At 33.2% G+C, this 13362-nt stretch overlaps 3 protein-coding genes across 4 annotated transcripts in view; 1 reads left to right on the top strand and 2 right to left on the bottom strand.

Annotated features, from left to right (window-relative positions):
• Cht10 (Chitinase 10) overlaps window positions 1-4353 on the top strand; it is an 84161-nt gene extending 79808 nt beyond the window's left edge. For both annotated transcript variants that reach the window (XM_076394396.1, XM_076394395.1), the window contains exons 33-34: window positions 3690-3815; window positions 3875-4353. In XM_076394396.1, the coding sequence (XP_076250511.1) occupies window positions 3690-3815; window positions 3875-4039 (291 nt within the window). In that variant the 3' untranslated portion in view covers window positions 4040-4353. The remainder of the gene's footprint in view (window positions 1-3689; window positions 3816-3874) is intronic.
• Window positions 4354-5790: 1437 nt separating this feature from the next.
• LOC143190945 (uncharacterized) lies at window positions 5791-6969 on the bottom strand. Its single transcript, XM_076395563.1, has 2 exons — window positions 6704-6969; window positions 5791-6632 (listed from the first exon to the last, which is right to left on the bottom strand). The coding sequence occupies exons 1-2, from the start codon at window positions 6846-6848 to the stop codon at window positions 5806-5808; spliced, it is 972 nt and encodes a 323-aa protein (XP_076251678.1). The 5' UTR covers window positions 6849-6969; the 3' UTR covers window positions 5791-5805.
• Window positions 6970-7093: 124 nt separating this feature from the next.
• On the bottom strand, window positions 7094-13290 carry RpII140 (RNA polymerase II subunit RpII140). Its single transcript, XM_076396792.1, has 9 exons — window positions 13148-13290; window positions 11886-13083; window positions 11118-11304; window positions 10740-11054; window positions 10203-10686; window positions 9923-10142; window positions 9647-9863; window positions 9371-9589; window positions 7094-7844 (listed from the first exon to the last, which is right to left on the bottom strand). Exons 1-9 carry the CDS (start codon window positions 13164-13166, stop codon window positions 7176-7178), a joined length of 3528 nt encoding a protein of 1175 aa, XP_076252907.1. The 5' UTR covers window positions 13167-13290; the 3' UTR covers window positions 7094-7175.
• Between the last annotated feature and the right edge of the window lie 72 nt (window positions 13291-13362).

Raw genomic sequence — 13362 nt, 5'->3', positions numbered from 1 at the left:
TTATAAGTACTTAAATGGGCACTATCCATATTATATGTAGCCGTGCAAAATTTTCTCTTTTTGCCCTTCACTATCCTATTTATTTTTCATCCAATATGACACACAAACGAATTAAAATAGATTCTTGGTGCCCTTAAATAACATTTAGATAATTTAACATATCAGCAGAATCATAAAAGAATATATAAAAATATTACCTATATATGAAATAGTACTTAGTCTTTTTGGTGTTATACAGTCTGGTTCTTATCAGCATGAAATTGAAGGCACAGATTCGTCTGTTTCAAAAGCATTTGCTGTGTAACATATGCTATAATTTTCAGTTTTTAAAGTTCTCAATTTATTTCATTTGAAATATATATTTTTGTACTTACTTTTAATTCTTTTTAAAGGTTCTAATGTGGCCTGAGCAACTGCTGATTCCAATACTTAACTAGTGGCAATATTTTCTTTTCCGATAGGTTAAGAGAAATGACATGTACATATACACATATTATTTATTTCAATTCAATTATCGATGTATATTTTAATGAATGGCTTACTGTTAAAATTACAATTAGGAATTGCATCTTGATTAAGCAATGATATTCCACATTTGGGACCACAATCATCTCATAGGTTATTCCATATCTCATTTTTGGTCCGCAGACTTGCATTTGCAAAGAATTAAACTTCATGGAGGAGGTCACAAGAGGTTTCTTGAAGTTTATCATTATTTACTTTTAAACCCCATTTCTGCGCTATAGTAGAATCCTTTGGAAATTAATCAATTTTATTTGAATCTTCATATCCTGGAAAATAATACTTATTTGCGACAAAACAAATAAGGTTTACCTTAAATGCTACAAAAATAACGCCATAACAATACATTTCCTTAAAATTATACATAAAATTAGAATAAAACAAATATAAACCAAAATGTCATACAAAATTTCAAATCCAAAAAGAGAAAAGAAATCTGTAAACTTTTTACCTCCGGCCCTCTAGTGATTAGAATGCGCAATACATGGTTACCGAGTGTCCATTTAAGTTCCCATTCTATATTTCTATGTTTGTGATTGTATTTTTATGTCAATAACAAACAACAGCTTAAAGGATCAAGAAAAAAATGAGACAATGAATTTGCAAGACAGGCGAAAGACCAGCTCAAACTTAGAAAGAAATTGTAAACAGATTAGCAACTGATGTATCAACTGTAATTGGTTCCAGACGTTTGAATGTGATGAAAAATACCTAAAAGGAGAGAAAATTACAATCATACTTAATGACTGAAGAAGCCACTTCGAACTGTTTCAACGTTGCGGTTCGATTGCTTGTCAGGAAAAAAGAGATGAGAGACAAAACAATTTTTATCAAAAAAATTTACTTTTTAATGTTAATATAGTAATGATATATAACAGAAAATCATTACCGTTGTTTTCTTAACTACATAATTTTCAAGAAAATGGAAAAATGTATTTATTCCAAAGTATTGGCCATTTAATTCGATACATTTTGTGCATCTTTTAGGTAATTTATGAATGTCATCCAAAAAGCTGTTTAACCTTTGAGCAAAACCAGTCATCGAATCATTTTTCTAACTTCTTCGAAATTAACTCTTCAAACTCGTGGTCCATTAATGCGAAAAGTTGGTAGACGGGCGGGGCAAGGTCTGTAAAAGCTATCCCTTGGCCGGTGTTGCTTTTATAGAGTGTTATCATGCTGTAAAATCACTTACCGTGTTTTCGGGCCCGTTCTGGACGTTTTTCAATTATGGTTCAAACAAATTTGTTCTTACTTGGGCAATAAAATGTAAGCACTATTTAATTCCTGAATCGCTTTGCATCAAAATTCCTTGTGTATTGAACTTGGGTTAATCCTCTCTTAAAAGGTTTGCATTCAGGAGCTATTATTTTAGTGGAGATTCAACTATCAAATAATTAATCCAAGAATAAAAGTATATGGCCGTTTGCGTAGCTTCTAACGAAAAGGGATTAATTTCTAAAATTAAAAAATAAATATATAATATTTTAAACAACAAAACACGCTATAACGATTATAAATTTCTTTAATGAATAATCCATTCAGATTGGGATTTTAACATTATCAACCATTTATTTAAAGACAGCTAAATACTTCGTCGAAATAAAATGATTCTGCATTTCTTTACTATATGTGCATTCGGATACACTTTCTACATCGAGAATTCACTTTACTTATTGTACTACCGTCTGATAAATACTAATAAACCAATAACTTCTAATAATCTCTAAACGTTATAACAATCTACATGCAATGCTCCTTAGGTTAGGCACACTGAAAATGGCGTCAGAAACCAATAAATATAAACCAATCGTATCATAGCATAACGATTAAAAGAATAATTAGAAGTAGAGACATCTACATGTTGAACGTCGCAAATCATTTCTCCAAAATTTCCTTTAAAGTTCAATCTCTTTTTCTCTATGTGTATAGCTTTGAAGTTTGATGTCAGTAGAATAAAATAGTATGTGTCCAATCATATCAATGCACATTTAAGACTAGCGACATGTTTTAGAGAAACATAATAGATCAATTGAGCCTACCAAAATAAAACACATTTTTTTGGCAAAATGAGTTTTTTTGTTCAACATAATTCCCTCTAATGGCGATACACTGATTATAGCGAATTCATGGATTCTTGCCATTGTTTTCACTGACTTGTGACACGGTGCATTATCTTAGTGAAGCAGCAATTTATTTTTCTTCAAATACGGCCGTTTTCCGGCGATTTCGTCCTTCAAACAGTCCAATAACGCTATGTAAAAGTCGCTGTTAATGGTCCTTCCTTTTTCAAGGTGGTCAATGGACCAAAATACAGACGCTATAACCTTACCAGCCGACTGTTGTGTTTTCCCACGCTTTGGAGCGGGTTCATCGTGTGCAGTCCACTCGGATGACTGTCACGTGGACTTCGGGGTGAAATGGTGGAGCCATGTTTCATCCATTGTCACATATAGACGCAAAAACTCGGATTTATTACGCTTGATCATCTTCAAGCACTACTCAGAATCATCAACTAGACGTTGTTTTTGGTCAAAAGTGAGCTCGCGCGGCACCCTCTTTGCACAGAGCTTTCTCATACCCAAATATTCGTGAATGATATGATGTACACGTTCTGTTGATATCTTTAGAATGTCTGCTATTTTATTTTATTTCAATTTACGGTCATTCAAAATCACTTTGTGGATTTTTTTAATGTTTTCGTCGGTAACAACCTGTTTTGGGCGTCCACTCCTTTCGCCGTCTTCGGTGCTCATTTCACCACGTCTAAACTTAGCAAACCAATCCTTGATGGTTTCTTACTTCAACTGTATTTTTTCCCTTCAAAAAGCAATATTTTATCTACACGCTAAATTCCTTTTTATACATTTTTTTCACAATAACAAAAGTTGCTTCACTCAAAATACTATATTTCACAAACTAATGATCCGACAGCTGTCAAATTTATACACGCATCTTTTGAGAGTTGGGGCTAACTAAACAACATGTGGATTTAATTCTAGTAGCGTCATCTATGTTCAAGCCGGGGACTTTTTAATTGACATGTTAGAATATGTTCTTCAATCATACTGTGGTTGTACTAGTCAATATTAAATTACTGCAACAAGATCCCAATATGTTCCTTACTTACTTTTTACGACATACTTACAATTGGTTTAATATTACAGATCTGCGAAAAAGTTAAGAGCAAAGGATGGAAGGTAAAACGAGATTCCTTGGGACGCATAGGACCTTATGCTTACAGCGGCCAACAATGGGTGTCCTACGACGATATTTCTGATATAAAATCCAAGGTATTCAAAACAATATCAATAATAAAATTAAAATTAAAATAATTCGTTCCTTTTTCTAGTCGCAACTGGTCAAATCACTGGGCTTAGGAGGCGGTATGATCTGGGCCCTCGATCTAGACGACTTCAGAAACAAGTGCGGCTGCGGAAGGCACCCCTTACTTAAAACGCTGAACCACGAACTGCGCGGTACCCCATCCGACATAACCATAGAAAACTGTACGTGATTTCGTGGTGATCGACGGACAAAACGAACTGTTTGTGCCAGAACTTGTTCTTACGTTTAATTCAATCTTAATCAGGTGTAAGCTGTCATATTCGAGCATGCACGGAAAATAGTCCTACGGATATTTTTTTAGTACGGTACCGCCATATGCTCTGTGATGCATATACTTTAAGTATTTATTCTCCGTGCATGTCCTGGGGTGATTCTATTCATGTATCTTCTTTAGTTAAGTGTATTGCATTTTCTTTTCGACATTGGCCTTAAAAAATGTCAAAAAGAATACACCGATAACGTCTAATAAAAACTTACTACAAACGAAATTCGTTTTATTGGACAAACATATTACAATCAAATAAGATACTAGATTTTTTAATAAAATGAAAATTGGTTAGTCTGAACTATATCATTTTATAACCAGGGTTATGTAGTATTTTAATTATTCGTAGATTTGAACATAACAGATCAATCAAAAAGTCCCCGGTCCACCATGGTAAAACACATTTTTTTGGCAAAATTAGTTTTTTTTATTCAATATAATTCCCTTCAAGGGTGACACACTGATTATAACGACCCTCCAACTTTTCGATACCATTTTTATAGTACGATTTGTCCCTTGCTTCAAAATAGGCCTGTTTTCGCCGATCACCTCTTCATTCGGCGAAAATTTTTTTGTGATATGAAAACGAGAAATAGTCACTGGGGGCCAGATTTGGAGAATACTCTGGGTGAGAAAGTATCGATGCCCAATTCATGGATTTTTGCGATCGTTTTCACTGACATGTGACACGGTGAATTGTCTTGGTGAAGCAGTACTTTCTTTTTTTTTCAAATGGAGCTGTTTTTCGGTGATTTGGTACTTCAAACGGTCAAATAACGCTATGTAATAATCTCCGTTGATGGTCCTTCCTTTTTCAAGGTAGTCAATGAAAATTATTCCATGCGCAAGCCAAAATACAAACTTCATAACCTTGCCATCCTTTAACACAATCCAAATTAAAAAAATGTATTCATAGAATGTAACTATACAAGTTTGTATTAAGGACCTGTTCTCTTTGGCAGATTTTTTCATTCCTCTTCCCTAACAAGAGGCTGCTTGTCGGATAGTACACTTAAAAATCTAACATCCGTGAAAGGAAATTCTTTTATCGATTAATTAGTTCTACTCTACTTACATAACAGCTAACTATATTTTATAATTAATATTTTAAATAAAAATAGTTAAAGTACTGTGTTGTATTTTATATTTTAAATACATATCAGGTAACATTTTCTAATTTACATTTTAATTAAGGCAAATAATATATTCTCTGAAAATATTTTTACAATATCCTGAACTGCTCATAATGGACACGATTTAAAAATCTGTAACAACGGCTAGAATCACAAATAAGATGTTTATTAATTCTTACAAAGAAAGATACAATTAAAGTAATTAAATCAGACCTACACATTTTCTTACATTACAAAAAGTATTACTTTAACAAAATATTCATGAATTTAGAAAAAAAAAATTACTTGTTTTGTCTTGTAGACAAGTTCCAAAAGACAATATCCAAATATATTATTCATATGTAAAATGTTTAAACTTATATTAAGTATCAATAAATATATTTATTTGCCTATTTAATAACTAATAAAATATATCTACCCAAATTGGCTATATTTTCTCATATTTAACTTATATAGTATAACATATAATATAACAAAAATAGTCTAAAGATAAAAATAAAGAAAATGTTATTTTAAAGACGTTTAATGACAAAAATATCAGTGTACAGTTACTCTTAAATTTAATAGAATGCCTTCTCTCAACATTGCCTTTAAAGTCACTTTAGTGACAAGTAAACAGCGCAGATTCCTCAGCACGCTAGAAAAATCTTTACTGTCAATCGCAGACGATACCGCGCACACTGTAGATAGAGACATAGAGTCGCGTTGAGATCCCAACTCCAATGTGCAATGATGAATATCGTCCGAATTCGTAAATAACCAGAACACACAATATGACATGTTAGTTTTCGTTTCCTTTGATCCTGTGACCATCAACCAAAACGTGTCGACTGGAACTTTTTGTGAAAACTTGTTGAATGTTTTAGCTACACTGACCGAACTGAAGGTTTGCAAATCGATTTGGTTTACTTCGTAAACTGTCAGCATGGATAAACAGATGTGTTGACCGTGTACTATCCTTGTGACATTGAAAAACAAAACTACTTCTTTTCCTTTTTCTGCGGAAATTATTTCAACATCGTTATGTTCCAATCTGAAGTGGTTGACAAATTGAGCAACAGCTACTGTTTTACGACAAAGGTGGTGAGGACACTTTAAAGGACGTTTTGAGGGTAATGGTAGATTTACTTTTGATTTTTCGCCACTTTTAATATTTTTCTTGCTACGACATTCCTTCTGAAATAGTTGCTGTTGTTGATAGAATTTTTCTTTTGACATACCGATTCGAGCTTCGAATATTTTATCTTCGTCCTCTTCAATTTGCTCTTCTATTTCGTGCGGTCGATTTGAACTTGAATGCAATTTATACTCTAGCAAAAGACCATTGGTTTTGCAAAGAGCACAAAATACTGGCCTTTTCTTTGCTAAGATATAATGAGAGTAATAAATTACTAAAACATTAATCAGGCAGAATAATAGCAGAATAGCTTCTTACCCTGAGCAATAAAACTTAATTCTTTATAACAATACTCGCAAATTTTATGATATTTGGGGCAACTATAAACCAATGAATGAGCTTCGATCAACCCGCAAATGGCACATTCTTCTTTCACGTTCCAAGACAATGTCGTATTTTCCATTATATCCGATGAAATTAAACCTATATTTCATCGTACTAACGAGAATCTACCAAAATTTTGGCACTAATTGATGCTCTAAACGTAAACGACATGAACTTTAAATTTATTTTCGCATTTGACAGTTAATATATGTCACACATCAAATAATTTTTTGTCAAATATGATAATAAAAAAGTTTTAAAGAAAATACTTTTGCTTTCAATGTATTTTCAAACTAATTACAGACTATAGAATAATAAAAAAGATTTTGTTTGAAAACTATTTATTTGAACTGGATAAAAATACAGTTATATTGATAAAATACTAAAAGGTTTGTAAATTAAAAAATTAAAGAACCATTAATCTAGGTGCTATATTCATTGACATCAGCTCTTGGAAAAGTAACTTGGCTGCATAAGGTAACCTGACCTGTGAAATTTGCGTTTTGTTTTTGCAGCCTTTACATTCGAAGGTATTGTTCCTCATGTTAGCTATGGCGATTAAGCCACAGAAATTGCAAATATGTACTCTATAAGGATCAGATACTTCAAACAGTCTCTCTCGCAGGAACTGAGCGGCTCCGTGGGAAATCTGACAATCTCGTTCCATCTCACCAAAACGCAGGCCACCATCTCTGGCTCTGCCCTCCATAGGTTGTCTTACCAAAATCTGTACTGGACCTCTAGCGCGAGAGTGAATCTTGTCGTCCACCATATGCTTCAATCTCTGATAATAAGTAGGCCCCAAGAAGATTTGGGCGTTGATTTTTCTGCCTGTATGGCCGTTGTACATAACCTCGTTTCCTCTCAACTGATAACCATATTCTTGAAGAAGGGTAGAGATTTTTTGTACGTTTACGGCGTCGTTGAATGGAGTGGCATCTCCTATTTCGCCTTTATTTGATGACACTTTTCCTTGAATGCACTCAATCAAGTGACCAATGGTCATACGTGAAGGAATAGCGTGAGGGTTAATGATGATATCAGGCGTGATTCCTTCACAAGTGAAAGGCATATCCTGAAAATAAAACAAATGTTAACTAGCAACCCTAGCATTTTTTCTGGATTCGCTAAATCACAAAACCTTAGTATCCCTGCACTATATAGGCTTATCTGTTATTATGAATAATATTGCCTACAAAGTAACTATAAATATATTTATGAAACAAGCATAGTAGCAACTGTTGTGCTTGAAATTGTTATACAAATTTGCATTAAAATAACTATGCTAGCTTTGTAATAAGTATTAAAAAATATTTAAAGAAACCACAAACAATCAAATTTGATGAATATATCTAAAACCATTCTGGCTTTACTCTCACAATTTTTTCTTGCCAAAAGATCTTTTTTCATATATTTACAGTTTAAATTTAAGAATATGCCCTTTCAAAATTTAAATTATTTTCAGATATATAGCTATTTTAATAAAGCGGCGTTTAAAATATGGCATCTAGAAATGAAACTTCAAACACGTTTTTTTATACTACTTTTTTTAAAAAGAATGACATGATATCTAAAGTTCTACTGAACCGATTTACTCCCAAAATAGCCCTTTCAGGAATTATCGTATAAATATAGGTGAACTATGTATCACTATGAATTCTATATATGTATCAATCGTAGGATAAAAACATCAATTTTAAACAAACCTTCAGGATCAGTTATCTCATCAACGGATCTAAGTCATTCGAAACCGTGATCTTCTGATGAATTTGTTATTAAACCATATGAAAATTCTCAGTAGTGCTTTACGAATTCTGAACAGTTTCTCTGAGCGACACATTTGTTATGTATAGAATTAGCGGTAAGGCCCCCAATGCTGCAAGTGGGTAGTTTGTTTCTTAATTGATTATTGAGTGAAAGAGAATACAAAGTTTTACATTCCGTTTTCCTAGCGAGCTTCCCAACCTTTTTCAGTTTCAGTTTCCTTCCACGTGCTTGGCTAGGAATACAAATACAGAGACTCATTTAATGAATGTTTTGCATTTATGCCGACCATATTTACTTCACTGGCATACTTTAGATCTCAACATATCTAAACCAAACTCTTGCAAATCTGTATCAAGAAAGAAGACAGTTGATCCTGTTCTTAAAGAGTCATTCTTTTATGTACTTTGATTACTTTTCATTAGTGACAACAATTGTTCATGTGGTCTACATTAGTGATATAGTTCATCATGATAGATAATTATTTAGTTGACTTGATCATAGAAAATGTATTATTCCTTAACTGAACGTTAGTAGAGAAATGGAGAAAAAAACAACAAAAAATTTGAGTGTAGATTTCTGTTATGACAATCAGCTAAGACTTGCTCGACTGCAATTGTCAATCTATTCAATTATTTTTTCTTACATGAAAGTATATAATAATATTATAAAATATTAATAAATACTAAACTGAAGAAGGGTTGGACTATTTTTTCTTATATTGGGGGTGGGGGTTAAAATTGGTAAAAATCGTCTTATGCAAAAAATAAATGGCGCCAGATGCGAATATGCGAATTCGTAAGTAGTATGTAGAATTAATAGTGATTGTGTACTCACCTCTTGTCGATACTGAATACCGCAAGTTCCCTTTTGCCCGTGTCTAGAAGCAAACTTATCTCCAATTTGTGGAATTCTCACTGACCTCACCCTAATCTTGCAAAACTTATAGCCCTCCGAATTCAGGGTCAACATCACCTGATCCACAACACCAGTTTCACTGTTACGCAGGAACGTTGATGCATCCCTCTTCGTGTATCTTTTTGTAGTACCGTCTAACTAAATAAATAAAAACGCGATTCAGTTTGGCAACATTACGTTTGATCTTATACGTACTTCATCGTCATTTTCTGGTAAAGTCATGGTCTTTCCAATTACGACATCATCACCAGAAACACGAATTCCCGGTGAAATAATTCCATCCTCATCCAGCTTGTCGTAAAGAGCGTTTCTCATTCCTTGACAGGTTTGTCGAGTGGGTTTCTCAAATTGTTCTTCTTGATCGCCAATACGTTTCGATTCAGCGTCCTTATATGATCGATAAAACACCGATCTAAAATGTAGGATACAACATTTTCAAGAAATATTTCTTTCTAATACAAGAACTTTTACCTGAAGAAACCTCTTTCTACAGCTGATGCGTTCAAAATAACAGAGTCTTCTTGATTGTAGCCAGTATAACATGCAATGGCTACGATACTATTGATGCCAGCTGGTAACTCTCTAAACCGAAGATATTCCATAGATCTGGTGGTAACCAAGGGTTTGTGGGGATAATATAATACGTGTGCAAGTGTGTCCATCCGAACATGGAAATTTGTTATGTAAACACCTAAAACATTTTAAGATACATATAAGATAATTGAACATAATTACTCTAAACCCAACTAACCCATAGCTTGTTTACCCATAGCACTTTGATAAGTGTTTCTGGGGCTTTGATTGTGATCAGGGAACGGAATAATAGACGCACAAACTCCTAGAATCATAGCTGGATGGATTTCACAATGTGTGTAAGTCGTACAATATGCATATTCTTTTTCCTGGCGTAAATCATCCGGAGACATGGCGATCATCACGGTCTCTTCTTCTAATGTGTCAATATACTCAACGACACCAGAAGCCACCAACATCTGCCAACCATAATTATTATATTCACGCTCTTTCAAATTATCGATATGCTTCTTCTTCAGTAAAAGCTGGCCGTTTTCTACGATCAATAACGGTCTACAAATTCTACCGGCATCAGTGTAAATTCTTATTTCCCTATCTCTAATATCTCGTATCATTGATACTTCGGACACGATGATGTCCATCTGTCGACGAAGTTTCCTTAAAGTAGCCATAAGCTGTTCAGGATCTCTATGAATTCCAACCTAAGAAATATAGCTGTATAATAATCATTACATTAAAATTGTTGCTTACTCACCCAACAACCATTTACAAATATTTTCGTAGCATTGGCAATAGCAGATGGTGCAATTTCCTCCAGATTTTCCATAGACCATTCCTCCAAGAACTCCAGAATTGGTGATGGCTGGGAACCGACTGATATATACGCCATAAGGGCGAGATTTTTTACCAAACCTACAGCAGCTCCTTCTGGGGTTTCAGCAGGGCATATCATACCCCATAAAGTGTTATGTAATTGACGGGGCTTGGCCAATTTACCATCACGTCCAATTGGAGAGTTTACACGTCGCAAATGGGATAGTGTTGAAGCAAAAGTAAGACGATTTAATACCTACAGAGAAATATGAAACATAATTATACCAGAAGACAAAAAATGTATAATAATTAAATGTACCTGAGACACTCCAGCTCTAGCTTGATGCGCTTTCTTCTGATCACCCCAATTTCCAGTAGCAAGGGAATACCTCAAACCATCTGTGATAAGCTTTGTCTTAATTGCTAAATCTAAATTGAAATCTTTTCCTCTATCAATAAATTTCTGAGCATACATCCTAACTTCCTTCATCAAATTTTTAAAAAGGCTGAAAATAATGGCTTAATTTAAATGGAAAAATCATCTAATAATACAACTAAATAATAAAATAAATTTTGTTAATATACAAACAGTTTGTAAACAACTAAAAATGTTAAAATTTTAAAGATCTATTTATTTACTAACAATTATGCAATTTGAGAGAATCTTACTCAAAAGGTTAAGTTAAGTAATAAACAGATTCAGACAAACAAAAAACACACGATAATCGAATTCAAATGTTATAATAGAAATCATTGAATTCTTTGGAAGTAAAAATATGCATAATCTACAGTTTTCCTAGACCTCGCATAAGCTTTTGAGAAAATTTGGCATGAATACCTAATACATAAATAAATGAAATGTCTCCAACAAGCAATATGTAGATCATAATCAAGATTTAAAAGTCCCTACACACAATGAAGAAATAAAAAAATTTGTGGAAAAACAAGTGGAAGAACATCAAACCTGGATATTTGTGTAACAATGCCCAGAAGTACCACTCATCATTGGATAAATTTAAAAATTCTTATAAATAAATTAACAGTTAAGGTCTAAGAGATAATTTTAAGATATAGTCTTATTACTTACCCTCTAAATAAAAATGCTAATAATGGTCCAGCCAAATCCAATCTCTTATTGCCATAATGATCTCTGTCATCTAATTCTCTTCTACCCAAAGCAGCTAAGAGCAGCCTATGTACCATGTATCCCAAAAAATATGCCTTTTTTGTTTCACAAAAGTCTGATACACCAACATGAGGTAACATTTCTTTTTGTAAAATTTCCCTAGCATATTTAATACGTTTTTCTTTAGTGACACCAGGTCTGGCACCTCTAGCCCCAATAAAATTAAGAGCTACATTTTGTTCTTGTATTACAAAAGCTTCATCCAGTGAAGGTTTTACCATTTCCATCATTTCTGGATCTTCAAAATCATATATAATATGTTCCAAAATATCTCTATCGGCTACAAAACCCAAAGCTCTAAACACAATCATTATGGGGATTTCTTGTTTAATATAAGGTAATATAGCAATAATCCTTTGTCCAATAGCTGCTTTTTTAATTGCTTGTCCCCCTCTAGCCATCATATTGACCCATAATGTAGAAGTTGGTCTAGAACTGTGTTCCAAACATGAGCGAATTTCAGATTTATAGGCATACTTTCCATCTTTCATTGAAAACACATAGACAGTGTTAGTAGCCATTTTTTCTTGAGCAATCAACACCTTTTCTGAACCATTAATAATAAAATAACCACCAGGATCCAGTGGGCATTCATTTAATTCAGTTAAATCACGATCTGTTAAGCCATTTAAAAGACAGTAAGTTGATCTTAACATGATAGGAATTTTTCCAATAAATGTCTTTTGATGTTGTGTCTCAATTGGATCTTCACCTTCTTTTATTATAGTTTTTGTTATATCAACATACAATGGAGCGGAATATGTCAAATTCCTTAGTCTAGCCTCATTAGGCATCATAGGGGAAGGAGCCCCATCTTTTTCCCAATGTGTCGGTTTTGATAAATAAATTTGTTCAAATTTCAATTTATATCTAGGTGGTACCTCAATTTCTCCTGAAGTATGTTGGGCTTCAGCTTGTAGTTCAATAGCAGGTGAATCTTCTACAATTCTTTGGACAGACATCTGAATAAATTCATCAAAACTATCCAATTGCTGCCGAACTAAACCTTTTTCATCAAAATAAGCGTTAATAACAATCCAACAGGCTTCTTGCCATAATTCTGAACTAATTTCTTCCGTTTCTTCGTCGTCATATTGATCTAGAAGAAATTGTGAAATGTTATATATAAATAATAATATAAAAATATATTTTTTAATATTTACCATATTCTTGATCATACATTTTGAACTTCTAAACAATACAGGCACAAATATACAGACTCAATGTTTACAGATTTCAACGTTTTGTGAGCACCATAGAAAACATACTGATTACTCAAACCTAAACCTTAAATTTAGGTTAAAGGTTTCTGTATCCTATGTTGCCATATCTTTTTAAAATTCTTGAAATATTCCTTTATATCTTTATTTTAAAATAA

This window comes from Rhynchophorus ferrugineus, unplaced genomic scaffold (assembly GCF_030347505.1).
Source record: "Rhynchophorus ferrugineus isolate W39M unplaced genomic scaffold, kcgeb_rfMv2 rfM2, whole genome shotgun sequence".
NCBI lineage: Eukaryota > Metazoa > Arthropoda > Insecta > Coleoptera > Curculionidae > Rhynchophorus > Rhynchophorus ferrugineus.
Note: the sequence above shows the minus strand (reverse complement) of the source record. Positions and strands in the feature narration are given on the sequence as shown.